This window comes from Peromyscus maniculatus, chromosome 2 (assembly GCF_049852395.1).
Source record: "Peromyscus maniculatus bairdii isolate BWxNUB_F1_BW_parent chromosome 2, HU_Pman_BW_mat_3.1, whole genome shotgun sequence".
Classification (NCBI taxonomy): domain Eukaryota; kingdom Metazoa; phylum Chordata; class Mammalia; order Rodentia; family Cricetidae; genus Peromyscus; species Peromyscus maniculatus.
The window spans coordinates 173,221,236-173,248,330 of record NC_134853.1 but is presented as its reverse complement, the minus strand read 5'-3'; the positions used below and the strand labels follow the sequence as shown (position 1 = coordinate 173,248,330).

The following is a 27,095-nucleotide window of genomic DNA, read 5'->3' as shown; positions in this document are numbered from 1 at the left end:
CAGGGTCAGGGAGCTGGGCGGGCCGCGGCAGTTGGGATCCCGAGTGGTTGACTCGGCTGCGATAAAGGGAAGGGCGCTGTTCTCCCACTTCAGGCATCCCTGCCATGGTTAAATTCAGGGAGTTTACAAAAAACATTTGGGAGCACTAGGTCAGAACGCGTAGACAGACACATTCTGGAAGAACGGGACGGCGGCGGGAAGATCGGGAGTGAAGGAGCGAAGGGGTGAACAAATTAAGGAGGACACTCTTGCGGAAACAACACGTCACCGCGCCCTTGTGAGGCAGAGGACAGTGAGCCCAGTCGGGCCCAGAGGAGAGCACTTCGCACCCGCTCCCTAAGCTTGGCCCCGCCTCCGTTTCTCGGTCCCTGCGCCCGGGCGGGGTGAGAGGAGTGAGTGCGCAGGCGCCGTTGCAGCTGGACAGGGCGGACCGCGGGCCACGTGCAACCACCCCGCCCTCCAGCTACTCCACCATGAGTTCCTGCGGGGCTGTGGGTTCTGTGCGTGCGCGATACCTTGTGTTCTTCCAGTACTTGGGCACTGACTTCAAGTAGGTTTCCCCGCCATCACCTCCGGTTCCTCCACTCGGGCTCGCGGGAGGTCTGCAAGACAGCCAAGAGGGGCACGATCTGCAGCCTGGACCTCCGGTCTCGGGATGCACAATTTTAAGAGCCTAGCAACACAGGTCTGGGCGGTACTAACGTCTGTGGGTACCTAGACCCCAGGCGGGACAGCTCCCACAGACGCTCTCTCCCGTATCTCTCCTCAGTGGGGTCGCGGCCGTGAGGGGTAACCATCGCGCTGTTGGGGTGCAGAACTTCCTGGAGGTGAGCTGTTACCTCATCTCTCAGAGCGATGACTGGTTGGCGGGGTAGAAGCAGCAGACAGCCTCAAACCCTGCCCGCACTCCTACTGTTCCATGGGCTCTGGCCTCCGCTGTGACTGCCTGCCTGCACCCTGCCCCTGCAGGAGGCCGCCAAGAGGCTGAACTCGGTCGAGCCCGTCAGGTTTACTATCTCCAGCCGCACTGATGCCGGAGTGCACGCCCTGAGCAACGCGGCACACCTGGACATCCATCGCCGCTCAGGCCTGCCGCCTTACTCCCCAGAGGTCGTGGCCCAGGCCCTCAACACCCACCTGAGGCACCGGGCCATTCGGTGAGCCTGGGATTGAGTGTGGTTCTGTTTTTTGTTTATTAATATACCCCACACCCCACTATGAAGGAAGGCTGAGGTCCAGAAAGACATTGTATTCTGGGCAACTTGGAGGTGAGTGGGAGATTTCCCGGGTGCTGTGTGGACAGGTGGGCAGACTCATTCCTCGGATCTGCTTGCCACAGCGTACTGAAGGCCTTCCGAGTGCCCAATGACTTCCATGCTCGCCATGCAGCCACCTCCAGAACCTACCTATACCGTCTGGCCACAGGCTGCCCCTGGCCTGATCAGCTGCCTGTGTTTGAACAAAATGTATGCTGGGCTCTTCAGACAACGTGAGTGAACTAATGGGGAGGAAAAGGCTCACCATCCATCTGGCTGGGTCCTCCTCAATGCTTATCTGGGTTTGCAGGTGCCTGGATGTGGCTGCCATGCAGGAGGCTGCCCAGCACCTCCTGGGGACACATGATTTCAGTGCTTTCCAGTCTGCTGGCAGCCCAGCCACAAATACTGTGCGCACTCTACAACGAGTCTCCGTGTCTTCTGGTCCAGCCAGTCCATTTGTCCTCCCCCAGGAGAGCAGGTGAGAAGAGGGACTTTGAACTATGGCCTCGTGGTGGTCTCTAGACCACCAGGGTTAAATTAGCTGTCTTGAGGGGAAAAAAAGTGGGATGGTGCTAAACTGTATACTGGTCATCCATAAGTCCTGGAGGATGGAAGGTTCTGGCCACTTAGAAGGGATGAGCCAGTAGTCTTCCTGTCTGGCTGGGGGTCCCTGACAGGCTGGGGAACACAGGGTAGAAAATGTTGCCTTTCTGAGGGTATTGCCATGCCCATAGCTCTTTGTAGCAGATATCTCTACTACACTGTCACTGAAAAGGTTTCACTGGAGCTAGTAGTTCCGGTCCAGTTTGACAGACTGTTGAAGTTCTCTGTGTCAAGCACTGCCTAGTGGACTTCCCACTGGGGTGCCAGCTGCTGACCTTGAGAACATTGCAGCTGATACCAGCCTCCAGGAGAGGAGGGACTTCAATTTTTATTTTGTGTGCATTGGTGTTTTGTCTGCAGGTATGTCTGTGTAAGGGTATTGGATCTTGGAGTTCCAGACAGTTGTGAGCTGCCATGTGGATGCTGGGAACTGAACCCTCCTCTGGATGAGCAGCCAGTGCTCTTAAACACTGAGTCATCTCTCTAGCCCCCAAGGTTCCATCTTGATAGGTGGGCTGGCTATGTCTGGCCTCAGCAACCTTACTGTGGCCCCTCCACATGAAGGAAGGCTCAAAGCAATTGCTATCTACTGTGCACAGGCTGATGACTCTGTTGTATAGTTGTTTTCTTATATGGCGTATATAGACTCCAGGAAAAGTCATGCAATACCCATTTACCCTCTGGAACTGGTGGTCAACTAGGCAAGAACCCACCCTGGATGGATGAGCCTTTAAACCAGTACTTAAATCTTTGTCTTGTCTGAGGCCACATGGTGGGCCAGGGTGGCTGAGGCTGACTTGTAGCTTGGACATCAAAGCTGTCTGTGTTCCTAGGAGGCTGCAGTTCTGGACGTTGGAGTTTGAAAGCCAGTCTTTCCTATATCGACAGGTAGGCTGTACTAGACCCTCCCAAGGTGCGCTCAGGTAGATACCTGTGACCATCTCAGCTCTCTGCTGCAGGTACGGAGGATGACAGCTGTGCTGGTAGCTGTGGGGCAAGGGACTCTGACACCCACACAGGTGAAAGCAATTCTGGAGAGTCAAGATCCCCTGGGCAAGTATCAGGCTCGAGTTGCCCCAGCCCGTGGCCTGTTCTTGAAGTCAGTGTTATATGATGACTTTGGTAAGAGGGGATGGGATAGGAAAGAGCTGGGTCCTCACTGAGGGGAGGGGGCTTTTGGAGATAGTCAAACCCCCCATTATACTAGGTGAGAATCTAAGCACTGTCAGTGGGGAAAAGGACTTCAGTTAGGGATCAGTGATCAAAAAGCATGGTGGCATGGATTGAGTGGGTTCACAGGGTCAGATTTTAGGGGTAAGTGGGGTTTCTGGATACAACTGTAGGAGTTCTACTCTGACTTAGGGTCTACCCATAGGTCCTACATCCTGAGCCCTGTAAGGTCCAATGTGGAAACCCAGCTGACTGTACACTCTGGAAGTGAAGAACCATACAGCATACTAAGTCTGGCTGTCAGCCTTGTCCATTTACTGCATTCAGCAGAGATTAATCCACAGCTATATGGGGCTCTGGTAGTCCTGCCTACCTTCCAGCAGCTCCCACATCCCCAATCTTTCCACTGTGGACATCCCTTTGTCACTAAAGGATGGGGTACCAGGCAAGAAACAGCTATAAGCAAGCACCCTAGTAGCCTCTGGTTCTGCTTTTCTGGAAACCCCATCTTCTTGGGGCAAGGGAGTAGGAATAAAAGGCATAGCGAACAAAAAGGCTTGTTTATTACTTTAGCCAGCCTGTGACTCTGGTCTTGTCCCTACGACAGAGTCTGTGGCCCAATTATGGTTTCCATTTACTCAGGGCACCCACCTCCCAAAGCCAAATCCCTGGTCCTTCTGCTGGGCAAACAGCAAGAGACAGAGTGGTAGGTTGCTGGTACATGTCAGCTGGGTGCCTGGGGGAGGCCATTTTTGAGAAGTGTTGTGAGAAAGCTTCCCAGCTCTTCATCCTAGAAGAAAGGGAAGAGGGAAGCACAGTTACCCACAGACAACACAATACCAAAGAAGGGAGGTCTACAGGCATACCATTGATGCATATCCTCCTTACCTGGTAGGTCCAGGAGACCAGTAGTACCTTAGTACCAGGGTCCTCTGAGTGGGCAGCAGCCTGGATAAGAATGGACTCCACAGTCACAGAGCCATCAGGGAGGTGCTGTACACAGTGGTCTTTGAGGGTGCTGTGGAGAGGTATAGTAAGATGTCTGCCTCACCCTGCCTGTAGGGGTAGGGGCAAGGCTAGGGCGCACCTCTTGAGGTGGCTGTACACACGCAGGGCTGTTTCTTGCTCCTTGCGTGTGTCCTGCAGGTGCACACGACAGGTGAAGCGCAGTTGGTGCTCAGCCAGGCCCAACTCCTTGAGGGCTTGCTCTGAGGATACCAGCCGGAAACTCTGTGGGGCAAGGGCAAGCAGGTCAGGGGAAGTAATGAATGCTATCCCCACTCCATCACTCTTTACACACTTACACTGTCTTTCATAATTAGTGTGCCATGCAAGAGCCGAGACTTTTTAGCCTCAGGGAGAAGTCCTGTGAGGAAAGGAAATTGCAGTCAACACAAGCCATCAATTACCTGCCTCCCTTGGCCCATGTCCCAGTCTGCCCTTCATACCCTGCACCATCTCCCGCTTCAGCAGCCCCAGGGAGATGCCCACAGGGATGCTGGGGCTTGTGGGCAGCGTCACTGTCTCACCATTGGCCGGCATGTAGCAGCTGACCCCTGAGGAAAGTGATACAGAGCCTCAGTCTAGGCTGCCAGCCTGCTGGTACCATCCCACAGGCCAACCCTGCCCACCAGCTGCCTACGGAATTCCTGCTCAATCTTCTGCCTCAAGAACTCCATCTTCTTGGCCTCGCCATGCACCAGCAGCACACTCTCCGGCTCTGCTTGTCCCACCAGTTGCATGATGCCCTTGGCATCAGCATGGGCACTGAATGACATGTATTCCACTTGCATCTTTACCTCCAGCTGTGGCATCACAAGATGCAGGCAGAGTTAGCAGCAGCAAAAGCCTGGAAGCCCTGTTGAGCCCAGAACAGGGAGGTACTCACCACCTGACGCCCCTCCATCTCCAGCTTTCGTTGCCCACTAAGGATCTTGTGGCCCACAGTGCCCTGAACACAGTAACCAGGCATGATAACCTGAAAGCAGAGGTGAGATTCAGCTGCATGGCTTCCCAAAATAGATACTTCCTCTTGGGACAACCCCTGGCCTGGAGCCAACCATGCTCAGGAAGCTAAGGACCTGTCTGTTAGCAGGCCAGTTGCTCAGTCTGGGCTGCTGGTAGCAGAACACAGCAGTAGAGTCATCATGGGTCAAGACACAAAGTTCAAGGGCCAGTCCTTCTGTACTCCAGTTCCCTAAGTCCATAATGAGCCCCTGTAGCCAACTTGGGAACTGGCCCCAAACCCTCACCATGTTCTTCTCGTTTCCTGCCCACTTTCGAAAGATCTGCAGAGATTGGCCAGCATGCAGCATCCCAGGTGTGGCAAACACAACCTGCAGGGTTGACAAGGGTCAAGAGAATAGACCTTACCCAGGGCTGCAATAAGCACTAGACCTTTGACCAGTAGTCCTTCCTGGAACCCCACGGGCAGAGATCCTTTAAGGCCAGATGTGGAGAAGCTGCATTGCCAGGGCCTTACCATGGGACCTGGGTTGTCAGCAAATGTCCGGTCAAAGGCTTTGATGTGCTTGAACTCAAACATGTTCCTCTGGACAAATGTCTTACGTATTTTCTGGTTGGTCCAGGTGATGAAGAGCTTGTAGTAGTGGTTGGCCTTCTCTGTCAGGCCCGTAGAGAAGTAGATGGGCACCTTCAGGTTCATGCGTTCCCTGCGTGTCCACCAGCCCAGTCAGTACAAGGAGGCCAGAGTTAGCCTGCAACATGTGTCCCTGTGCCCTCTACTGCACTGCTTAGTAGCTATGGCCAGGGCTGAGTTCAATGTCCCTTGAACTAAACCCCATGCTATCTCTACTCTGATGACCCCCAGGCCAGACCTCTCAGCTTGTGTTCTATAAAACAAACATGGGAGTGGTAGGGGTCCCCAGAGCTCATGTGAGGAGACTCAGTATTCATGCAGTGACCAATACAGCCTTCAGATAATGGTTTAAATGTGATGACCCAACACATGCACAGCTCCATCCAAAACAGCAGGGCATCTAGTGCCCAGTGGTAGTCACTGCTGCCTTGACTTCTCGACAGTTCCCCTGTGCCTGGCAGTATAAGGAACTTACTCTCTATGCAGAGGCTGTTCCATCTTTTCTTGCCCACCTGTGGAATATTTCTGTTTGTACTTACCAGAAGGTCTCCAGCAGGATGCAGAGCTCTTGTGCCCGGCCCAGTGCAAACACAGGGATCAACACCTGAGGGTGGTGAGGCTGATTCAGGTGGGAGCCATTGGCCATACTACCCTTCCGTGAACACAGCAGGTACCATATGCTCACTATACCCTTGCTGGCAGGTTGAATGATAGCATTCAAAGATAGCATTACTGCAAAGGAATAGCCAGACATCTAAGAACTACAGGTTTCACACACACACACACACACACACACACACACACACACACACACACACACACACACACCAGCCACATGTAGAAATAGTAGGAATTGTGGGAGGCTCTTGAACAGCTCTTCATGGGATGCAAGCACCAGGGAATGGAAGACTCTCTAGAATCTGTCATCTCAATGCCAAATAAACAGTAACCCCCAAACCCAGAGACCCTGACCACATGTAGGACAGTGAAGCCTGCTGGGAAACCTATACTGTGTGGCCACAGTAGCCACACACCAGAGCCTGCCTATAGTCAATACCTTCCCACCACGCTCCACAGTCTCATGAACTTTCTTAAGGAAATCTCGCTCTCTGCAGCGTTTGGAGTCTCGGATGGTTGTTGCATACGTGGATTCTGTGATGAGCAAGTTGGGGCGACATTTGTCAATCCATGCAGCCCTAAAACAGGAATGGTCATGGTGGATTGTTCATGGCTACAGAATTGGGAGCAAAGTGGCAAAGTGGACTATAGCTCCATCACAGCACATTTTTAGCTCATCCAGACATGAGCTCCTCTATATGGCCTATCAAATATCATGGCAGCATACTCTGGAGGAAACAACAGGGGAGAAAAACCTCTAGCCCAGACTTCCAAAGGTACTTCCACACTGCATGGGAGGACCATGGTGGGTGCTGAGCATTTATATACCCACCATGATGTCTCTTAGATCTACTAACTCCCAGGAAATTCCCACAGGGTGAAACACAGGCCTACTCACCCCAAATGCCGGTCTGGGGTCATGTTATAATCACCCTGGCAAAGAAAATGGCAATAAGTAAGATGTCTTTCTACTCCCAGCAATTTAACTCAAGCCAAGTACTTCTACTGACCGTGTAGACCACAGACTCTGATCCCACTTTAATCTGGAACATGGCTGCCCCCAGCACATGGCCTGCATAGTATGCCTTGATTTCCAGTTCATCATCCACCTGCAGAAGAAAGAATGTTCTCAGGCCTGCAAGGCAGGGAGGAAGCAGGAAGTAAATGATTACCTTAAGCCTATCCAGTCCATTCCTGTTTCTCACAAGAAGTCTGGGGTTTAACCAAAAGCAACTATACCTAGGGGTTGTAGCACAATAAAAACAAACAAAAATAGATAAGAATCTAGAAGCCACTTCTAGACTAGACTAAGAGTAAACCCCAAACATAAAAAATAATAAAAAAAAAATTCTAAAACTAGCCATGACAGTAACCCAAATTAAGAATTCAATAGATATGCTAGGCATGGTAGCGCACGCCTTTAATCCCAGCACTTGGGTGGCAGAGACAGGTAGATCTCTGTGAGTTCGAGGCCAGCCTGGTCTACAAAGTGAGTTCCAGGACAGCCAGTGCTACACAGAGAAACCCTGTCTTGAAAAACTAGATAAATAAATAAATATTGAATAGGTAGAGTTGGGTATTGTGGTACAAGCCTATAATCCCAGCACTGAAAGATAGGCAGGAGGATCATTATGAGTTCAAGGCCAGTCTGAGCTACATAGTAAAGTCCTACCTCAAAAAAAAAGAACTTGAATAGGATTTAGAACAGTGAATAAAGTCAAGAGAATGAATGACTAAAATGTTGAGGAACTGCACATGGTGACATACAACTGTTATCTCAGTTCTTGAGTTCTTAGAAGGCTAAAGCAGGAAAATGGAGAGTTTGAGGCCAGCCTGGACTCTGCAGTGAGACTGCTTCAAGAAAACTTTTTTTAAAAAATCTAGTATGAAGAATAACACAAAAGGGGAAATGGAAGGCCTGCAGTGGAAAGCTCTAATGTTAAGCTACTCAGAACCCCAGGAACATAGGCAGCAAGAATTAAAGACATCAAGCTCCAGTACCAGGAGACTGATTAAGGTCCACCACAGCACAGCCTACCAAGGCCAAAAGGAAAGCAGCCTAAACAAAAGAAGCATGTATTCCACATGATATGGGTAAGATAACTATCATCCTGGAACTCTGCATCTCATGAAAAATGATCATGGAAGAGCTTCAAGAAAGACAAGACCACAGGACACAGAGGAAAGGGGCTATGTTCTATGGCATGTTCTTTGGAATTGGAACACTCCCCCCAAATTGAAACATTTGCCCCAGCAAAAATGGGGAGCTCAGAGCCATGGGTGGTAAACAGTAGGTAAATAAAAGGTCACATTCCGGAAGAACACAAGCTTGGAAGATTCTTCAAAGTCCCCACCAACAATATAAAAGGGAGTAAATAGTTGCTGGGATTAGAGACTAACCAGCCAAACTGTGGAAAGAAAACAGATGAGAAAGGATCTGACTGTGGAGTGTTGAGAGCCAGATAGATCCAAGGCTTTCTCAGATGCCCTGATGAAACGGCAAAAGGAACTAGTTCTGTGTCCTTGCCTAGGGACAGACTCAGTAAGGCCCAGTCCGGGGCAGGGACCTGGGCCTCAAAGAAGTTAAGGTTTCAATTCCTGGGAACTTAGCTTTTCCCCCTGAAGAGATATAGCTCCAAGGATGCTGGGTACTCAGTCTATAATGCTCTTGAGATACCCTGTGTTCCCTTAGTGCAACACTGCTTGACTAGCTTCCTGCTAACTTCCTCCAATTGTGTGACAGTTTCTGCTGACTCCATCCCATTTCTCTCCTGGAAATAGTATATATGATTCTGTACTTCTGAATAAGTTTGCTTGGGATAAGACAGCTTGTGGAAGATCTCCTGATGCCAAACTTTCCTATCTCTTTATCTTCTGATTTCCTGATTCTCTTGGGACCTTGGTTTGCGGTCCAGGTCAGTGGAGCTACCTCTAAGCTTTATAGAAACCTCCAAGGAGTTGTCACACAGGTTCTTGTGATGTAACTGTTTTTTAGTTATCCCTGCTCCTTTCAAGTAACCCCTCACCATACTCCTGTTAGTAACCCCAATAAAAAAAAATCTCACTGGATCAATAAATTGGACATTGGTGCAATTGTTTTGTTGTGGCTCCCATTCTAGGGTGAGTAGATGTGTGTATTGTATTTCCCCAGGAAAGTCTGCCACACCAGGCTAGTAAGAGGAATGTCTCCCAGAGCATGTAAGATTCCTGTACTCTGTAATATGTAGTCTTCCATAGGCCAGAGTACACGGATGTTCCCAACAGCTGACCGGAACTCATTTTTCTTTCTTTCTTTCCTTTTTTTTTTTTTTTTTTTTTGGTTTTTCGACACAGGATTTCTCTGTGTAGCTTTGGAGCCTGTCCTGGAACTCACTCTGTAGACCAGGCTGGCCTTGAACTCACAGAGATCCTCCGCCTCTGGAGTGCTGGGCAAGACCTCACTGACTTTTCTTATTTAAAATGGGCCCTTCAACATATAGGCCTTTCCCACCAAGACTCAAAAAAAGAAATTCCAGCACTCGGGAGGCAGAGGGAACAAATCTCTGAGTTCCAGGCCAGCCTGGTCTACAAAGAGAGTTCCAGAACAGACAGGACTACACAGAGAAACCCTGTCTTGAACAGAAAGAAAAGAGAAGGAAGGAAGGAAGGAAGGAAGGAAGGAAGGAAGGAAGGAAGGAAGGAAGGAAGGAAGGAAGGAAGGAAGGAAGGAAGGAAGGAAGGAAGGCAACCATAGATGGGTGAAAGAACAGAATCCAGTTTCTAAAATTCCAACTGGCCAGCTCTTTCAAAGGTAAAACTCCCTAATCCTCAGCAGCATGCAGCTAGCTTAACCCCAGGCTGGCTTGGCTCCCATAAGGTCAGCAGTTGGGACAACTGGGCATCATTAGGAGGCCAAGACTTGGGGCAGCAGTTAGAATATAAACTCCTGGAAGGAGAAACTCAAAGAAGGGTAGGATTGGGACCAGTTCCTGGTCTGTGGGCCCCAGTAAAACCTCTGTCCTTACCAGACACCCAGGCAGACATGGCAGTAGACAGAAAAATCAATGTATCTCCAGTCACCTTCTGTAGGACTGTCAAAGGCAGTCCTTACAGCAAGGTTACCAGAGAAGGCAGTATTTCAGTAGGCAGATTAGAATAAGGAGGTCACCCTGGTATGACAGAAACATATAGTCCTAATACCCAAGAGACTAATGTAGGAAGGAGTATCACAAGTTTGAAATAAACCCTTTTCTTCTCACGTAGCTTTTGGTCATGGTGTTTTATCACATACATACACATAGAAACATGCCTTTAATTCCAGCACTTGGCGGGAGGCAGAAGCAGGCAGACTGTGAGTTCGAGGCCAGACTGGTCTACTGAGTGAGTTCTAGGACAGCCAGGGCAGTTACACAGAGAAACTCCCCGTCTCAAAAAAGAAAAAATTAAAAAACTAAAAGGATGGGTAGCAGCAACATCTAAAGCAAAATAAAAATTCTAATAAGAAGCAGACAAATCCACAATTTCTGGAGAATTTTGCTAAATTTAACCAGTCACTTGGCTATTTAATATCTTTCATTCCTTCCTTCCTTGACCTATATATTATCACAGCCTGGTATCGGGTACTTGACCAGACTGGTTCATCTTGCTGTCCTGGCTCTGCCTCCTTACCAAATGACAGACCAAGATATCCAACAAGTTATCCAACAATATACCTCAGATCTCTCCTTAGGAGGGGAAAAGGCAGGCTGGCTTATAGAATGTAGCTTGGGCAGAGCCAGGTGGGAAAAAGCCTTGATTATATAGGTATATGCACAAACATACAGACATACCACACATATATTCTCCCAACCTAAATGCCAAATGTGGCTGGACACTCGCCCACAGAGCTAAAGAAAAGAGTGAGATGGGGTGGCCTGGGACCAAAACCCTAAGGCCTTTCAGACTATGTGCAGAATGGGCCAGGGATCCTGACCTGAACCGTCTGGTGCAGGTGAACGGCCACCACCTTCTTCATACAGTCTTTGATCATCTGAGAAGTGAAGAAATTTGCCTCGCCCTTCTTGTCCACTGCGATCTTGCGGTAGTCTTCCAACAGGATGGGGCAGATGGCCTGAGTGGGGTGGGTCATATAGATAGGCCCATCGTAGCCCACCATTTCACTGAAGTAAGGGAGTGCCCCACAGTGGTCCAGGTGGAAATGGCTGGGGGAATGTGACACTAGTCAGCCTGGGACCATTCTCTCCCAGCCATCCCACTTCTCAGACCTATGCTCATGGTCCACTCATTTACTGAGACCTAATGTATATCACTATCATAGGTAAGAAAGAGTCAAAAATGAACAAAACAGAAAATTCACAGTTGTCCCAAATGAGCAATCTAGATACCCAGAAAAACAATATGAAAATTAGTAATTAAACCTGAATCAGACTAGGGCATGGTGGCACATACGTGTAATCTGAGCACTTGGGAAGTATAGGCAGATTAGGAGTTCAATCCAGCCTGTGCTACACAAGACTGTCTTAAAACAATAAAAGCAGCCAAGTGGTGGTGGCACACAACTTTAATTCCAGCATTCAAGAGGCAGAGGCAGGAGAACCTCAGTGAGTTTGAGGCTAGCCTGGTCTACAGAGGGAGTTCTAGGACAGCCAACGCTATACATAGAAACCATCTCAAAAATAAAAACAAAAAGCAGCAGGGCAGTGGTGGTGCACGCCTTTAATCCCAGCAATTGGAAGATCTCTGAGTTTGAGGCCAACCTGGTCTATATAGTGAGTTCTGGGACAGCCAGAGCTAGCGAGACCCCCATCTTGAAAACAAACAAATCAGGTGTTGGCAATTAAAACAAATAATAACCAAGGGTGGGGAGATAGCTCAGTTGGTAAAGTGCCTGCCTCATAAACACAAGGATCTGAATTTGATTCCTAGCGCCCACATAAAAAGCTGGGCATAATGGTACAAGTGTGCTTATACTCCCAGTGCTGGGAGGTAAAGACAGGTAGATGGGGCTTGCTTTCCAGCAAACCTAGCCTAATTCATGAACTCAGGTCTAGTGAGAGATCTTGTCTCAAAAAACACAAGGGCAGCCGGGTGGCGGTGGCACACACCTTTTATCCCAGCAATCAGGAGGCAAAGCCAGGTGGATATCTGTGAGTTCAAATCCAGCCTGGTCTACAGAGCAAGATCCAGGACAGGCCCCAAAACTACACAGAGAAACCTTGTCTCAAAAAAACAAAAACAAACAAACAAAAAAAAACAAAACAAAACAAAAAAAAAAAACGAAGCAAAAAAATCCACAAGGGAATAACACCTGAGGTTGTCTCTGGCCTCCTACAAATACATATACACATACCCCATCTGAATCAGACGGTGACAAGTTGGTGAGGAAGTAAAAGTCAGGCCAGCAAATACCATACTAGGAAAAGTGCCACTATCTGTCAGGAAGTCTTCCTGATGGAGGCAAGAGAGAATTGAGACAGCTCAGGGCAAGGCCTGGGAATACTCTTCCCGGAAAGAGTGGGGCTAGTCAACCCAAAGCAGGCAGGTAGTGAGTGACTCATGTCTAGAAGGGACCAACACCAGAGCCTGAGGACACAGCTTACCAAGATGGGCTGCTTTAGGCCTAAAGGACCACTCTGGCTAATGGTGACGGTGTGGGTGTTGAGAAGGAAGTGCTAGAGTTAGACTGCGGCCAACTAGACTGGGCGTGACAGCAGGGGCTGTGAAAGGGTATGGGCCTGGGCACAGCTGGCAGCCTATCTGGACAGAACATGAAAATGGGAGCCAAGGAGGAAAGAAAGATGTCTCCCCTTGCTCAGCTCTACCTCGCTGAGGTGGTGGCAACTGGAGGCTAGACCATGAACTGTCTAGGACATCAGTAACAGCCAGTGAGCAAGAGGGCTTGGAGAACCAGAGTTAAAGCTGGAAGAGGAAGCACAAGCAGAATACACCAGATGTACTTAGCTGGTAAAATGGGGAGAGGGTGCAATCACTGTGGCCAGGTGCTGGTGGGTAAAGGTCTCACAGGGTAATCTAGTTTGGAGAGGCCCCACACTTGGCAGGTGAAGGACACATCTTGGCGCTAGCTACCTTGGTTAGGTCTCTATTTCCTGGGTCACCTTCTAGGCTTTAATTCATGACACTCAAGGGCACAGCCAACAGGCACAATCATCTTCCTGGCTCTGAGGGATTTAATGGCCACTCTGAAGAATAAGCCACAATGTAGCTTGGTTAGCACAGCCTCTAAAATAGGGTAATAAGAAAGGACATCAAGGGCTGGAGAGATGGCTCAGAGGTTAAGAGCACTGACTGTTCTTCCAGAAGTCGAGTTCAATTCTCAGCAACCACATGGTGGCTCACAACCATCTGTAATGAGATCTGGTGCCCTCTTCTGGCCTGCAGTCATACATGCTGTATACCTAATAAACAAATAAATCTTTAAAAAAAAAAAAAACAAACAAAAAAAAAAAAAGAAAGGACATCAAAACCCTGACAAACCTACCTGATGATTACACAGTCCAGAAAGTCAGTCAGCCGGCCACTCTGGGTGATGTAGGAAAAGTCTGGAAAGCGCCTCTGATGAGACAAGAGAAAAGTTGGAACACAGCAAGCTACCCAGAGTCTCCAAGAAACAAGAGTGATGCACCCCAGGGAGTGACCCCAGCAAACCCTTACATAAGTGAGTTTGCTACTGGCTATTCATAAGCTACTAGCTAATCTCATGAACAAGTAGCAAGCTGCTAAGCCCAAAGGGTCCAATCATGACCAGCCTCAAGGATCCTCAAGAGGCTCATCTCAGCTGGGTCCTACTTTTTAAGCACCATGTGACAGGGCCACCTGCCCCCACCCATCATGGGTATAACTGTCTAGGAATGTCCCTGCTGCCCACTTGCCCCATTTGTCCCCTCTCTAAAGTCCCAGGATTCACATGGCTAGATAGAACATAGTTAGAAGGTAGATTGTGTCCCTTGCTGCCCTCTGGACCACCCACCCAAAGTACTCACGTCATCATTGTAGCCCATGTGCATCCCACAGTCCAACATGACATTCTTGCCCGAAATGGAGACCAAAATACAGCTGCGGCCCACATCCTGGCCAGCCCCTACTCAAGAAGGGCAGGTTAGAGACAAGGCTATGGTTCCTCCCTATTCCAAGTTTCCTTCCCTCACTATTGGAAGGGCTGACCTCCACTGAACTACTTATTACCTTTGGCTCTGCAGGTCATAAGACTGTTGGGTGGACAGACACATGGGCTAGGAAACAGGTATCATCAAGTGCAGGTTAAGGGGAATGCACAATGGGAAGACAAAGCACTATGCTAGGGTCACATGCCCTTCCTTCACCATGCTTTCCTGCACATCTCAAAGCTGCAACGAACTGCTAGCAGAGCATTAAGCACTGGCTGTGGTGCCCAACACTGAACAGATACAAGGCACTACTCTGTGGAATATTACTGCTGTTTCCCCAGACCTTAGTCCAATTACTCCTGACCTTCAATGGGGCTGCAAATCAATAAGGCTTTCTTCCCTTGGATTTCTTCCTGAAGAGGCTGAGGCCTGGACCCGGAGTTTTAGTGTTGAGTGATGCCATATCATGTGGCCTCTGCCCAGCCATAAAGAATCATGACTCTGACCAATAACTGGCTGTAGCACAGATGGCCCACTTTAGTCAGTGGGCAACACAGGCCCCATATCACCAAACCCCTACCTCAGTCTGAATGAGAGTTCCTCCCCTGGTCTTGATGACTAAGTAACCCTTCCAGCTGTTCAGCCCACAATACTGGCCACCCTGGACACACCTATCTCCTCCATTTAGCTGTTCTCTCCCTGGAATCTGGGTTCATAAGGAGAGAGATATGGTCCAAGCCTCAACAGAGATCTGAGAACAACAAACAGCCTTGTTCCCATCTTGGATCCTGTAGTCTCCAGCTGCCAACTTCAGGCAACAAGCACTATCAGTATCAGTACCCAACATCATCCATGGCCCAGTCTGCTTTCCTTATGTAGCCATCCACAATGAGGTTGGGGAGGAGTTGGTCTCAGGTTCTCCTGCAGGCCTATTCCTACCTCCCCAAGATAGGTGCTCCCTGAGGGAAAGGTCTCAGCATCATTCTACATAGTACCTCTAGCTCTGAAGTTGTGCTAGGCCCTGAGGCCCTTGAAACATTTATAGAAGGGAAATGGCTGCACCTTTACAGGAGGACCTGACATCACAGGCATCCACAATCACACACTATCAAGAATGGTGCTAAGAGCCGGGCAGTGGTGGCGCACGCCTTTAATCCCAGCACTCGGGAGGCAGAGCCAGGTGGATCTCTGTGAGTTCGAGGCCAGCCTGGACTACCAAGTGAGTCCCAGGAAAGACGCAAAGCTACACAGAGAAACCCTGTCTCAAAAAACCAAAAAAAAAAAAAAAAAAAAAAAAAAAAGAATGGTGCTAAGAGACTTACAATTCCAGGAAAGAATAGAAGCCTACATTGCAGAGACATTTGACTTGGGAGGAGACAAAACTGAGAACAGCCGGGTGGTGGTGACACACACCTTTAATCCCAGCACTCGGGAGGCAGAGCCAGGTGGATCTCTGTGAGTTCAAGGCTAGCCTGGTCTACAAAGTGAGTTCCAGGAAAGGCACAAAGCTACACAGAGAAACCCTGTCTCAAAAAAAAAAAAAAAAAACCTGAGAAGCAAGCACGGGACACCACCTTATGCATACATCTCTGCACAGTGCAGATTTACACCCTAGGGGAGTGAGGCAAGTACATCAGGTGGAGATTAAACAACTGTGCAAAAAAAATTTCAGAACTGTGGCAGAAAACAAAACAAAACTTCCCCAGTGGGAGTAGGAGTCAGGGAGCTGGGTCTAAGAATATGCTTGATGTTGTTTGATCCTGTAGTCTAATTAATACTTAGATGGGATGAGGGTAGTCAGTATGAGAGGTTGGTTCTGCTAAGGTCCTGTAATGCAGTGAGTTGAGAAGACTCAGTTCTAACTAAGATGACGTCGGCATCTGAATCATGAATGAGAAGGTGCTTCCAGCACCTTAGTAACACATGCATGAAGAAAAACCAGGGACATTCAGGGAGGTTCTGGAACCCCAGATTTCTCTTTTTGATGTTTTTCGACACAGGGTTTCTCTGTGCAGTTTTGGTGCCTTTCCTGGATCTCGCTCTGTAGACCAGGCTGGCCTTGACCTCACAGAGATCCACCTGGCTCTGCCTCCAGAGTGCGGAGATTAAAGGCGTGTGCCACCACTGCCTGGTGAACCCCAGATTTCAAATGGTTGTTTTCTCCTACTGTTAGAACTTTTAGAACTCTAGATTCTACGATGAACAGATATACTTTTTAAAATTCGGGACAGACCAGACACAAAAACTGAACTGAGGGGTGATAACAAGCAACCTGGGCAAGATAAAGAGGAAGAAGAGGTAGAAAGAAAACCAAAAGTGAGGAAGAAGCCCAAGTAGAAGGGTCTTGAAATAACAATCCACGTGCAGGACAGAGAAGTCGCCAGGACGAGTTCTGTGGCTGAATTCAACACCACTGAGAGGCAATAAACAGTGGTAACGCCCGCCCAAGACCCATTTAACCTCACAGCCACTTAGAGCTTCGGGGTCTCATTCTCGTCTCGCTGTTAGGCAGCCTAGGTACAGAAGCTGGGCCTCCATAACTCATATCGAGTCCTAGGACCAGGAATCAACCCCAATCTCTTCGACCCCCATGCCAAGCAGAGATAAGGAAGCACCAGCTCCGAAACCATGGCTTCTCCTTGGGGCGCACAGCTGATGGAGGGCTGATCGCTGGCTGTATTGCTAGACTGCTATGAAGGGACCGGCCCGATTAGCCGGACGCCGCAGATGCTTCAGACTCGGACTCACCCAAGGGAGTAACTCTTATTTCAGGCATCTTCTGGGGGCCAGTCTCGAACTGCGTTTCCACAGCCTGCGTGCACCGCCCGCAGGATGGGCTCAGACCTCGCGAGCGCAGTTTAGGCCCTATGCCCAGCGAGTGACTCCCACACACTGCGCAGGCGCAACGGCCAAGAGCCCTGCTTCCTGTACTCGCACCGGAAACGCGGGCCGATACATCGAGTTCTAATTGGATAATCAGCAACCAATTGGGATGGCGCGGCTGCGAAGGGCGTGGCAGGGGCTGCCCCTTGGGCTGCAATTTAAGACTTCTGCCCAACCGCAAGCTGGAGCAGTCTCTGAACAGGCCCTGGGCCTGAGAGCAGCATGGGGGTGCCTACCTGTCGTGATCCAGGCCGCGAAGATGCGTAGACAGCCGGAACGAACAGGAAAAGATTCGGCTCCCACAGCAGCCTAATTGTAGCTTTGGTCCCTGGCCTCCGCCGCGCCCTTTGCCCTCCCCGGAGTGGAAACCAGCCAGTCACCTGCCACAGGAATCTGTCCCAGGTGAGATTCGCGGACCTCCCTGAACTCAAGCCCTGGCTCCCTGCTACGCCTAGGTGTATATGCTGTGGGCTAGTTTGTGGGTCTTCAGCCGGCTGTCCACCCTGTCTAGCTTGATCTTCTGTAGGAGGCTTAAATGTGCCCTGCATCACCTTCCGGGAGCTGATGAGTCGCCCTCCCTTCCTGTTCTTTCCAGTTTACCACGGACAGCTCTAAGAGGCTACTTGGCTTCTGGCTGAGGCTCTGAGCAGGAAGGCCTGGCTACAGGATTGTTAGGTGGCCAAAAAAATGAACTGTAGGGGGCCTCAGAGGCTATCTGCTCAGTGACCAGTACACAGGCCCTAAGAGAGAGGTGTGTGTCAAGATTCTGGCCGTCGCCATCTTTCTGAGGTTGTCCCTGACGCGTGAACACAAGGTGAGCCCATCTCCAGGGTCAGAGTCTGGAACTTGTGACGGGCACCCAGTCCAACCCATGGGGCCATATCACCACTCTTGACAGCCTCAGTCAAGGGCGGGAGGAGACATGCAGACCACATTCCCAGAGCTGAAGGACTGAGTCATAGGACCGTGTGAAGGCAAAAAAAGAACTTGCACACAGATCCAGGTACCCTGGATGAGGATGGGTTTTTTGGGCCCTGATGGTACAGCGGTTAGGGCAAAGATCCAGCACTAAGGGACACAGGAACCTCCAGAACTGGTGGTGAGTGTTCATGCTGGACATAGGTGAAATGCAGCCACATCCCACAGGGTTGGCCCTGGACACCAAGGCACTTAGGGTACCAGGAAAGGTGGGAGCTGGAAGCTTGGAGATATCTATTCAAGGTGTGAGCACAAAAGGAGCATGGGGCACAAGCTTGTAGTTCTAGCTACTCAGGAAGCCAGAAGATTGAAAGTTAAAGGCCTAGTCAGGTGTGGTGGCACACGCCTTTAGACCCAGCACTCGGTAGGCAGAGGCAGGCAGAGGCAGGCAGATCTCTGTGAGTTCAAGGCCAGCCTGGGCTACAGAGTGTGAGTTCCAGAACAGGCTCCAAAGCTACACAGAGAAACCCTGTCTCAAAAAAAAAAAAAAAAAAAAAAAAAAAAAAAAAAAAACATACAATTTAAAAAAAGAAACTTAAAGGCCTGCCTAGGCTATTCCCTGCCCACATACAAGAGGCTGTTGAGCTCAGTCCCCACAACTGAAGATAAATAAATAAATATGGAAACTAGAATGTTTGTGGAGTGGCTGTAAAAAGGCCTGCAGAATCCAGAGCCCCACCTTACCTTAAGGCCTCTATCCTAGATCACTTCCAGAATGTTCTCTGGAGCCAGTGGGAGGACTTAGCAATTCTTCATGTGTGGTAAGACCTTGGCCCAGCTACCCTGTTGTTTGGGAATGCATGCCATTTCAACAACAGGAGTGTCCATCTGTCTGTCTAGCAGATGCCAGCCCACAGCCTCTGCTTTAATTTGCCCTGATCAAGGAAGGGAAAGCCTAGACATAGCCACCCTTTCCACTCCCCTGTGTGAGAATCACTTGCTGTTTTAGAGTCCTGATTTTTGTTTTGGCACAACTTCCCATCAGAATGCTGCTCTGATACAGTGGGGTCCAGGTGTGGTCAGGGTCCAGGACTATGCCTGCCTTTTAGAAACTGTGCCTTCCCCTAATGTGTGAAACAGATGCTCTAGGAAGAAAAGAAACAGAAAAGCAAGAAGCAGTAGCAGCTGCAAACAGTGCAGGAACTGACCAGATTACTAGCCTGAAGGGCAAGGAGCAGCCATGTCAAGATCTGTGGGTACAGGATCCATCAAGGGCACAGCAAGGTCAAATTGGCTTGTGGGAGAGCTTGCAGCTCCTGAGGAAGGCACTCAGGTAAAGGGATGATTCTCGGCAGGCAGTTTCAGCACCCCACTCTTTCTTTCAAATCTTCTTCCCAACCCCTTCTTGAGAAAATGAACCACAGGTAAGCTAATCCAGCATGATGACTACAAGTTCTGTGTAAAACTATTTCAGCCCATGTTGGAAGATGGATGGCCCAGAGACAGATTTCAACCTTAAAGTCGTCTTGGTCAGCTTCAAGCAGTGTCTCACTGAGGAGGGAGAGGTGCTGCTGGACCACTATATCGCCAGCTGGAAGGGACTTGTCAGGTGCGTTTATTGGGGCTGCTGAAGATAGTGGTTTTGCCAGTAAGAGTCCACATGGGACACTGGCATCCCACATGGCACAGGGGGCATGGGAGCAGCTAGCAGACAGTTTCCACTCAGCCTTCCTGCCCTTGCCTCCAGACAAACAAGTGCTCTAGCAGATTGAAGGTAATGTCTCCTGCACTACAGGATGGCTGCCAGTCTAGGTAGGGCCTCAAATTTATACTTCCTTGCACAGGTTTCTGAACAGCCTGGGTGCCGTCTTCTCATTCATTTCCAAGGATGTGGTCTCAAAGCTGCAGATAATGGAACATCTGAGGAAGAGCCCACAGTATGAACACTACACTAGCTTGCAGTCCATGGTAGCCTATGAGGTGGGCAACAAGCTGGTGGACATAGATAGAAGCTCCCGTTCCCGATACCCTAACTCAGGCTGCCGGACTGTGCTGCGCCTACATCGTGCTCTGCACTGGCTACGACTGTTCCTGGAAGGCCTACGCACCAGCCCTGAGGATGCTCGTACCTCCACACTCTGCAGTGATGCCTATAATGCCACACTGGCTGCCTATCACTCCTGGATCATACGTCAAGCTGTCACTGTGGCTTTCTGTGCCCTGCCCACACGCAAGGTCTTCCTCGAGGCCATGAATGTGGGGTCCTCTGAGCAAGCAGTGGAGATGCTGGGAGAGGCCCTACCCTTCATTGAGCACGTGTATGACATCTCCCAGAAGCTCTATGCTGAGCACTCCCTGCTAGACCTGCCTTAGTGGTGGTGCCCATACTGTGTGGGCTTCTCCTGCTCAGAACTGGGCTTGGGCAACCTGGGACTACTCCCACAGCAGTGCTTTCTGGATGCTACTCTCATCCCTGAAAGCTGAACTTGCTGAGAACCACAGGCTGTGAACCAAGTGAGGTGGATGCTAGTCATGCTCTTGGTCCAGAATGAGACACTTGAACTCCAATTTTGCCCTCTACTTTAGTTATGTGTGTGTTCAGTCAGTCCTTATTGAAATCCAGATGGCAAACAGAGATGGGGAGGAGCGTTATGTTCTACCTCCCCTCCCATGTGTGTAATCTGAAATGGTATAAGGGCACAGGACCCTGGAGCTGAGGTTCTATCTCCCTCACAGTCAACATGCCCAGCCAATGTGTATCCTTCCTGTGTCCATCTTGAGCCTGAGACATGGCACCAGTGCCAGGCAAATAGCCCTGGGTCCCATATTCCAAAAGCTGTCCTTGGGTAAGATGGAGTTCCTTTGGTAGTGGCATGAGCACTGAAAACTTCCCCCTGCCCTTTACCTGCCTCCTTGTTAGCCTCTCTGCATATCAAACAGGCCTTTGTCTCCTTGGAAATGGAAACCATCTGAAACTGCTAGTTGAGACTTCCTTAGGAAAACCTGCTCTGGTCAGTGCAGCCTGCCTCATAGCTTCTGCAATGTAGTAGCATCAGCCTTCAGAAGGTGACCTCCTGCAGTGGCGCTCTTGCAGTATATGCACCCCCAAGATTCTAAGATGTCAATACTAATTGGCCAAACCATTATTTGGCCTCTCTCTAGCCAGCCTTGCTGCTCCTGTCACCATGGTACTCAGGTGACATAGATAGAACAGGACTTGTGGAAGAGAGCTGGGCCCTCTTGTCTAGCTGACAGGTGACCATACCCAGCATGGTTGACACCCATTGCATAAGACCCTAACCTCTCCCACTGGGTCTTAATGTTAAACCCCAGACAGTGTCCCCAGTGCAGGTGATGTGTATAAATGCAAACTTTGGGACATATCTCTTTCCTCAAGAACTATGATATATGTTGTGTTTCCAACATAAATAAATTACACCTACATGATTGGGTATGGCAGTCTAGGAGATGGGTCACAGGTGTGTCAGGTGCCTGATGATGTGGAAGAAAAACATAAAAGTACCAACCCATATAGGTGGTGAGGAAGTTAATCCTAGGGACAAGACTGAAGCATATGTCCCCAGTCCTGAGGGCTCAAAGGGTAATATGAACCATGAAAGCATGAAACATGTCTAGCCAGCAGCCAGAACTGAAGGAGTTGCCATGCATTTGTCCCCAATGTATCTTAACTAGATCACACACATATACTGAGATCTGCATTATCTCCATTTTACAGGTAAGAAAAGAAACACTTGGGCCACCTACCTTGAGAGGCTAGGTTGGGAAAAGGTCTGAAGATACTCAAGACACTGTGTGACAAAACTGGGGGAAAACTAGAGCTACTTTCTACATGACATCAACCTAGACAGAGGGTACACAATGATTGGTGTCTTCCTGGTACTCCACCATACCCAACTGATCTGCTTAGGCTATATTTATCCAGCCATGTCTATACCCAGCTAAGATCCAAGGCCACATAGTGCTAGCCAAGGCTGATGACTTCAAGAGACTGGCCAGAAAATAAGGATGTAATAGCAGATATATGTGCCACATACAGATTCATGGTGTACACGTGTCAATAAGCATGTGCACGAGCTTTGTAGACATCCTCACAGAGCAGCAGGGAAATGCAAAGATCATTTCCATAACATCTGCTGGATGTCATATGACATTGAGATTACCCAGGCTCCTATTCCAACAAGAGTTAACAGCCTCCCTCATGTTTGGGTGCCAGAAACCTGCTGTGTTAGCAATAGCTCCCTCACACCCAGACTAAGTGGAAATGTCTTAGCTAGGGTTACTATTGCTGTGATGAAAACACTATGACCAAAGCAACTTGGGAAGTAAAGGGTTTGTTTGGCTTACACTTCTATATCACTGTTCATCATTAAAGGAAGTCAGGACAGAAACTCAAACAAGATAGGAACCTGGAGGCAGAAGCTGATGCAAAGGCCATGGAGGAGTGCTGCTTACTGGCTTGCTCAGCCTGCTTTCTTACAGAATCCAGGACCACCAGCCCAAGGATGATAGGTACCCCCTACAATGAGCTGGACCTCCCCAATCAATCACTAAGAAAATGCCTGCTGGCCAGATAATTTGGAGGCATTTTCTCAAGCTTGTGCCAAGTTGACATAAACTAGCCAGAACAAGGGAAGAGGCTAAGAAGAAACTGTTGACTGCACACAGGCACACACCTGGCCCTAGCAGCTGCAGGAACCTATTTGTTTATGGCCTTTTCTCATTTTCATGGACCAGCTGTGAGCATTCAGCTGAAGGAGGTACCTGCATTCCTGCCAAAGCCAGAGTGTTTACATCAAGGATCAGCAGAATAGGCAAGGGTCTCCACAGCTTCCAGAACCCCAGCAGAAAAGCTAGGAGACCCTCAATGAGTGTGCTCCAGGATCCAGGCAGGTTGGGACACCCAGGAACTCAGCCTCAGATCTCCCTACCTCATCTGAAGGTTAGAGCCCTGGCTAGCCAGCTGTCTACTGTCATTGAGGGACCACCTCTGCAGCCCCTGCTTATTGACAGTACTGCCTCAAATCAGAAGCCAGAAGATAAAAGGTATCTCTGTGCTTACAAATATAGCCCTGGTGTCCTCCTTATTCCACACCCAAGGGAAACCCTGGAACCCTGAATGCTTCTCCATCTTCTTTACAGTCTGCCAGGCTGCTCTAGAAATGAAGGGTGCTGAGGGGCTTGGGCATAGGCAGGTGACACCACCACAGTCAGTGGTCACAGTTGGCTTGCTGGGTCTCTCTTGGACAGAGAGCATATTAATGGTATAAAGATGAGTCCAGTATACACAAACCATCAGGTCTGAGTTACTGAGCATATCACCGGAGCCCCATGGGGGGGCTTGGCAGCCAAGCACAGCAGCAGTTTTGCTAAACAAATTCTCTGCTCTCTCCCCCTGAACTCACCAGTATATCTGGGGCTCCAGCCCAGCACATCCACCTACTCTCTCTGCTGGAAGCTTATACCTACCATGCCAAGCCTGGCTGTTCTGAGCCTCAGCCTGGCTGCTCTCCTGGGCCTTGGGATGGGAGCCTCCTTGTGCCTGTCACAGCAATTCAAGGCACAAGGGGACTACATACTGGGTGGGCTATTTCCCCTGGGCTCAACTGAGCAGGACACTCTTTACCAGAGAACACGACCCAATGGCATCCTGTGCACCAGGTATGGAGGCTAGTAGCTGGAGTGGGGGTGGGAATGAAGCTTGGCAGCATTGGGTCTGCAGTACTCCCAAGCTGAGGATGAGGTGGTCACCACCTGCAATTCCATATGGCCTCAGGTTCTCACCCCTTGGTCTGTTCCTGGTCATGGCTATGAAGATGGCTGTGGAGGAGATCAACAATGGATCTGCCTTGCTCCCTGGACTGCGCCTGGGCTATGACTTATTTGACACATGCTCAGAGCCGGTGGTCACCATGAAGCCCAGTCTCATGTTCCTGGCAAAGGTGGGCAGTCAAAGCATTGCTGCCTACTGCAACTATACACAGTACCAGCCCCGTGTGCTGGCTGTCATTGGGCCCCACTCATCAGAGCTTGCCCTAATTACAGGCAAGTTCTTCAGCTTCTTCCTCATGCCACAGGTGAGCCCACCTCCTTTGTGTTCCCTCAACCAATAGTGCCCATTGAGCTCTCATATCAGGAGGTGCTTCTTGATCACCACAGGTCAGCTATAGCGCCAGCATGGATCGGCTAAGTGACCGGGAAACATTTCCATCCTTCTTCCGCACAGTGCCCAGTGACCGGGTGCAGCTGGAGGCTGTTGTGGCTCTGTTGCAGAATTTCAGCTGGAACTGGGTAGCTGCCCTAGGTAGTGACGATGACTATGGCCGGGAAGGTCTGAGCATCTTTTCTGGCCTGGCCAATGCACGAGGTATCTGCATTGCACATGAGGGCCTGGTGCCACTGCATGGCACCAGTAGCCAACAGCTTGGCAAGGTGGTGGACGTGTTACACCAAGTGAACCAAAGCAAAGTGCAGGTGGTGGTGCTGTTTGCCTCCTCCCGTGCTGTCTACTCCCTTTTTAACTATAGCATCCATCATGGCCTCTCATCCAAGGTATGGGTGGCTAGTGAATCCTGGCTGACCTCTGACCTGGTCATGACACTACCCAATGTTGCCCGTGTAGGCACTGTGCTTGGGTTTCTGCAGCGAGGTGCCCTGCTGCCCGAATTCTCCCATTATGTGGAGACCCGCCTTGCCCTGGCTGCTGACCCAACATTCTGTGCCTCACTGAATGCTGAGTTGGACCTGGAAGAGCAAGTGATGGGGCAACGCTGTCCACAGTGTGACAACATCACGCTGCAGAATCTGTCATCTGGACTGATGCAGAACCTATCAGCTGGGCAGTTGCACCACCAGATTTTTGCAACCTATGCAGCTGTGTACAGTGTGGCCCAGGCTCTTCACAACACCCTACAGTGCAATATCTCAAGTTGCCCCACAGCAGAGCCTGTTCAACCCTGGCAGGTAAGGGTAGGGGTTTTGCTGGGTATATGCCTGCTCATTTAGGAATACTGAACTACCAGGCAGAGCTAAATCTTGTCTTGACTGGAGAAGATCATGGGTCAGCCTTACCCCGACTCCACCCCACAGCTCCTGGAGAACATGTACAACATGAGTTTCCATGCTCGAGACTTGACACTGCAGTTTGATGCTAAAGGGAATGTAGACATGGAGTATGACCTGAAGATGTGGGTGTGGCAGAGCTCTACACCTGCATTACATACTGTGGGCACTTTCAACGGCACTCTTCAGCTGCAGCACTCCAAGATGCACTGGCCAGGGAACCAGGTAAGGACAAAACAGGCAAAAACCATGGTAGGTACAGGCTTGGGATTGCCTGTGGGTCTTGGGCCAGTTCTAGCCAAGGGGAGCCTAATCCAAGGCTTCATGTCCAGGTGCCAGTGTCCCAGTGCTCCAGGCAGTGCAAAGATGGCCAGGTGCGCAGAGTAAAGGGCTTCCATTCCTGCTGCTATGACTGTGTGGACTGCAAGGCAGGCAGCTACCGGAAGCATCCAGGTGAACCACCTTCCCTAGACAGTCTGCAAAGCTGGGTTGGGGGCAGAAGCATACAAGCCTCGCAAGTGCCTCTCTCCCAAGGCTAATGCTGAGGCCAGAGCCTGGGGAGGGGGGCTGGGCTGGGCAATTCTGTCTCCCATCACCAGCACCCACCCCCACACACACACATTGCTTTCTCTTTCTTTTACCACAGATGATTTCACCTGTACTCCATGTAACCATGACCAGTGGTCCCCAGAGAAAAGCACGAGCTGCTTGCCTCGCAGGCCTAAGTTCCTGGCCTGGGGAGAGCCAGTTGTGCTGTCACTGCTGCTGCTGCTGTGCCTGGTGCTAGGCCTAGCACTGGCCTCCCTGGGGCTCTTTGTCCATCACCGGGACAGCCCTCTTGTTCAGGCCTCAGGTGGGTCACTGTTCTGCTTTGGCCTGGTCTGCCTAAGCCTCTTCTGCCTCAGTGTCCTTCTGTTCCCAGGACGGCCAAGCTCTGCCAACTGCCTTGCTCAACAGCCATTGGCTCACCTTCCTCTCACAGGCTGCCTGAGCACGCTCTTCCTGCAAGCAGCTGAAATCTTTGTGGAGTCTGAGTTGCCACTGAGCTGGGCAAACTGGCTATGTAGCTGCCTTCGGGGATCCTGGGCTTGGCTGGTAGTCCTGCTGGCCATTCTTGTGGAGGCAACACTATGCGCCTGGTACTTGACAGCTTTCCCACCAGAGGTGGTGACAGACTGGTGGGTGCTGCCTACAGAAGTACTGGAGCACTGCCACATGCGTTCCTGGGTCAGCCTAGGCTTGGTACACATCACCAATGCAACACTGGCCTTCCTCTGCTTCCTGGGCACTTTCCTAGTACAGAGCCAGCCTGGTCGCTACAACCGTGCCCGTGGTCTCACCTTCGCCATGCTAGCTTATTTCATCATCTGGGTCTCTTTTGTGCCCCTCCTGGCCAATGTACATGTGGCTTACCAGCCAGCTGTGCAGATGGGTGCCATTCTACTCTGTGCCCTGGGCATTCTGGCCACCTTCCACCTGCCCAAGTGCTATGTGCTTCTGTGGCTGCCAAAGCTCAACACTCAGGAGTTCTTCCTGGGGGGGAGCCCCAAGGAAGCAGCAGATGGGAACAACAGTGGGGGAGGGGTGGTAACAACTCAGGGCCACAATGAGTGACCCCTGACCCACTGATTAGTGATCCCAACCCTAGTAGAGACCTTCCAAGTCAACAACCCCCAGACTTGAGACTTGAGACACTTAACTATAGACTGACTCCAAGTTATCCACTGACCTTAGCTCCACAGTGACCCCCAGGCCTATAATGTGCAAGATGGATCCTATGATCCCACCTATCCTTCAAAGGCAAGATCATCCTTGATCCTATTATGCCCTACCTAAGGCCTTCCCAGGTGACTGGGATCCATT

The 27,095-nt window shown here is 50.2% G+C and overlaps 4 protein-coding genes across 17 annotated transcripts; 3 read left to right on the top strand and 1 right to left on the bottom strand.

Moving 5' to 3' along the window:
• Nucleotides 1-312: 312 nt before the first annotated feature.
• On the top strand, nt 313-3,616 carry Pusl1 (pseudouridine synthase like 1). 8 transcript variants are annotated; one of them, XM_015985949.3, is made up of 8 exons: nt 313-550; nt 770-827; nt 970-1,157; nt 1,340-1,489; nt 1,567-1,737; nt 2,696-2,750; nt 2,809-2,915; nt 3,238-3,616. In XM_015985949.3, the coding sequence occupies exons 1-8, from the start codon at nt 474-476 to the stop codon at nt 3,614-3,616; spliced, it is 1,185 nt and encodes a 394-aa protein (XP_015841435.1). In that variant the 5' UTR covers nt 313-473. The 8 variants fall into 8 exon arrangements, with proteins under 8 accessions (XP_015841435.1, XP_006992415.1, XP_076422014.1 ...); XM_006992353.4 differs by having other exon boundaries at nt 341-550; nt 2,822-2,984; nt 3,238-3,586; XM_042272338.2 differs by having other exon boundaries at nt 347-550; nt 2,809-2,984; nt 3,238-3,377.
• Nucleotides 3,578-17,232, bottom strand: Ints11 (integrator complex subunit 11). Of its 2 annotated transcripts, XM_006992354.4 has the most exons (17): nt 17,100-17,232; nt 14,229-14,326; nt 13,727-13,800; nt 11,201-11,429; nt 7,260-7,358; nt 7,148-7,182; nt 6,689-6,827; nt 6,171-6,235; nt 5,515-5,704; nt 5,285-5,368; nt 4,921-5,010; nt 4,675-4,837; nt 4,481-4,588; nt 4,337-4,398; nt 4,120-4,262; nt 3,921-4,050; nt 3,578-3,822 (listed from the first exon to the last, which is right to left on the bottom strand). In XM_006992354.4, the coding sequence occupies exons 1-17, from the start codon at nt 17,125-17,127 to the stop codon at nt 3,757-3,759; spliced, it is 1,803 nt and encodes a 600-aa protein (XP_006992416.1). In that variant the 5' UTR covers nt 17,128-17,232; the 3' UTR covers nt 3,578-3,756. The 2 variants fall into 2 exon arrangements, with proteins under 2 accessions (XP_006992416.1, XP_076422010.1); XM_076565895.1 differs by lacking the exons at nt 13,727-13,800; nt 14,229-14,326; nt 17,100-17,232 and adding an exon at nt 13,315-13,400.
• Nucleotides 17,233-17,265: 33 nt separating this feature from the next.
• On the top strand, nt 17,266-21,599 carry Cptp (ceramide-1-phosphate transfer protein). Of its 6 annotated transcripts, XM_015985954.3 has the most exons (6): nt 17,354-17,636; nt 17,830-18,048; nt 18,916-18,973; nt 19,293-19,485; nt 19,627-19,761; nt 19,997-21,599. In XM_015985954.3, the coding sequence occupies exons 3-6, from the start codon at nt 18,967-18,969 to the stop codon at nt 20,523-20,525; spliced, it is 864 nt and encodes a 287-aa protein (XP_015841440.1). In that variant the 5' UTR covers nt 17,354-17,636; nt 17,830-18,048; nt 18,916-18,966; the 3' UTR covers nt 20,526-21,599. The 6 variants fall into 6 exon arrangements, with proteins under 6 accessions (XP_015841442.1, XP_006992417.1, XP_006992418.1 ...); XM_015985956.3 differs by lacking the exon at nt 18,916-18,973 and having other exon boundaries at nt 17,266-17,636; XM_006992355.4 differs by lacking the exons at nt 18,916-18,973; nt 19,293-19,485 and having other exon boundaries at nt 17,266-17,636.
• A 1,903-nt stretch (nt 21,600-23,502) lies between these two features.
• On the top strand, nt 23,503-26,981 carry Tas1r3 (taste 1 receptor member 3). Its single transcript, XM_006992357.4, has 6 exons — nt 23,503-23,831; nt 23,947-24,247; nt 24,330-25,133; nt 25,260-25,457; nt 25,565-25,685; nt 25,879-26,981. Exons 1-6 carry the CDS (start codon nt 23,641-23,643, stop codon nt 26,844-26,846), a joined length of 2,583 nt encoding a protein of 860 aa, XP_006992419.2. The 5' UTR covers nt 23,503-23,640; the 3' UTR covers nt 26,847-26,981.
• The last annotated feature ends 114 nt before the right edge of the window (nt 26,982-27,095 follow it).

Bases quoted from the DNA above. Each gene is read 5' to 3' on its own strand.
- Pusl1 (XM_015985949.3), top strand. From the start codon at position 474: ATGAGTTCCTGCGGGGCTGTGGGTTCTGTGCGTGCGCGATACCTTGTG. The intron at 828-969 runs GTGAGCTGTTAC...CTGCCCCTGCAG, and splicing joins GGGTGCAGAACTTCCTGGAG to GAGGCCGCCAAGAGGCTGAA. The intron at 2,916-3,237 runs GCAAGTATCAGG...GTCTACCCATAG, and splicing joins GGAGAGTCAAGATCCCCTGG to GTCCTACATCCTGAGCCCTG.
- Ints11 (XM_006992354.4), bottom strand. From the start codon at position 17,127: ATGCCTGAAATAAGAGTTACTCCCTTGG. The intron at 4,589-4,674 runs GTAGGCAGCTGG...CACTTTCCTCAG, and splicing joins GAAGATTGAGCAGGAATTCC to GGGTCAGCTGCTACATGCCG. The intron at 4,399-4,480 runs GTATGAAGGGCA...CTTTCCTCACAG, and splicing joins GAAGCGGGAGATGGTGCAGG to GACTTCTCCCTGAGGCTAAA.
- Cptp (XM_015985954.3), top strand. The intron at 19,486-19,626 runs GTAAAGGGATGA...AAACTATTTCAG, and splicing joins CTCCTGAGGAAGGCACTCAG to CCCATGTTGGAAGATGGATG. The intron at 19,762-19,996 runs GTGCGTTTATTG...TTCCTTGCACAG, and splicing joins AGCTGGAAGGGACTTGTCAG to GTTTCTGAACAGCCTGGGTG.
- Tas1r3 (XM_006992357.4), top strand. From the start codon at position 23,641: ATGCCAAGCCTGGCTGTTCTGAGCCTCAGCCTGGCTGCTCTCCTGGGC. The intron at 25,458-25,564 runs GTAAGGACAAAA...CTTCATGTCCAG, and splicing joins TGCACTGGCCAGGGAACCAG to GTGCCAGTGTCCCAGTGCTC. The intron at 25,686-25,878 runs GTGAACCACCTT...CTTTTACCACAG, and splicing joins CAGCTACCGGAAGCATCCAG to ATGATTTCACCTGTACTCCA.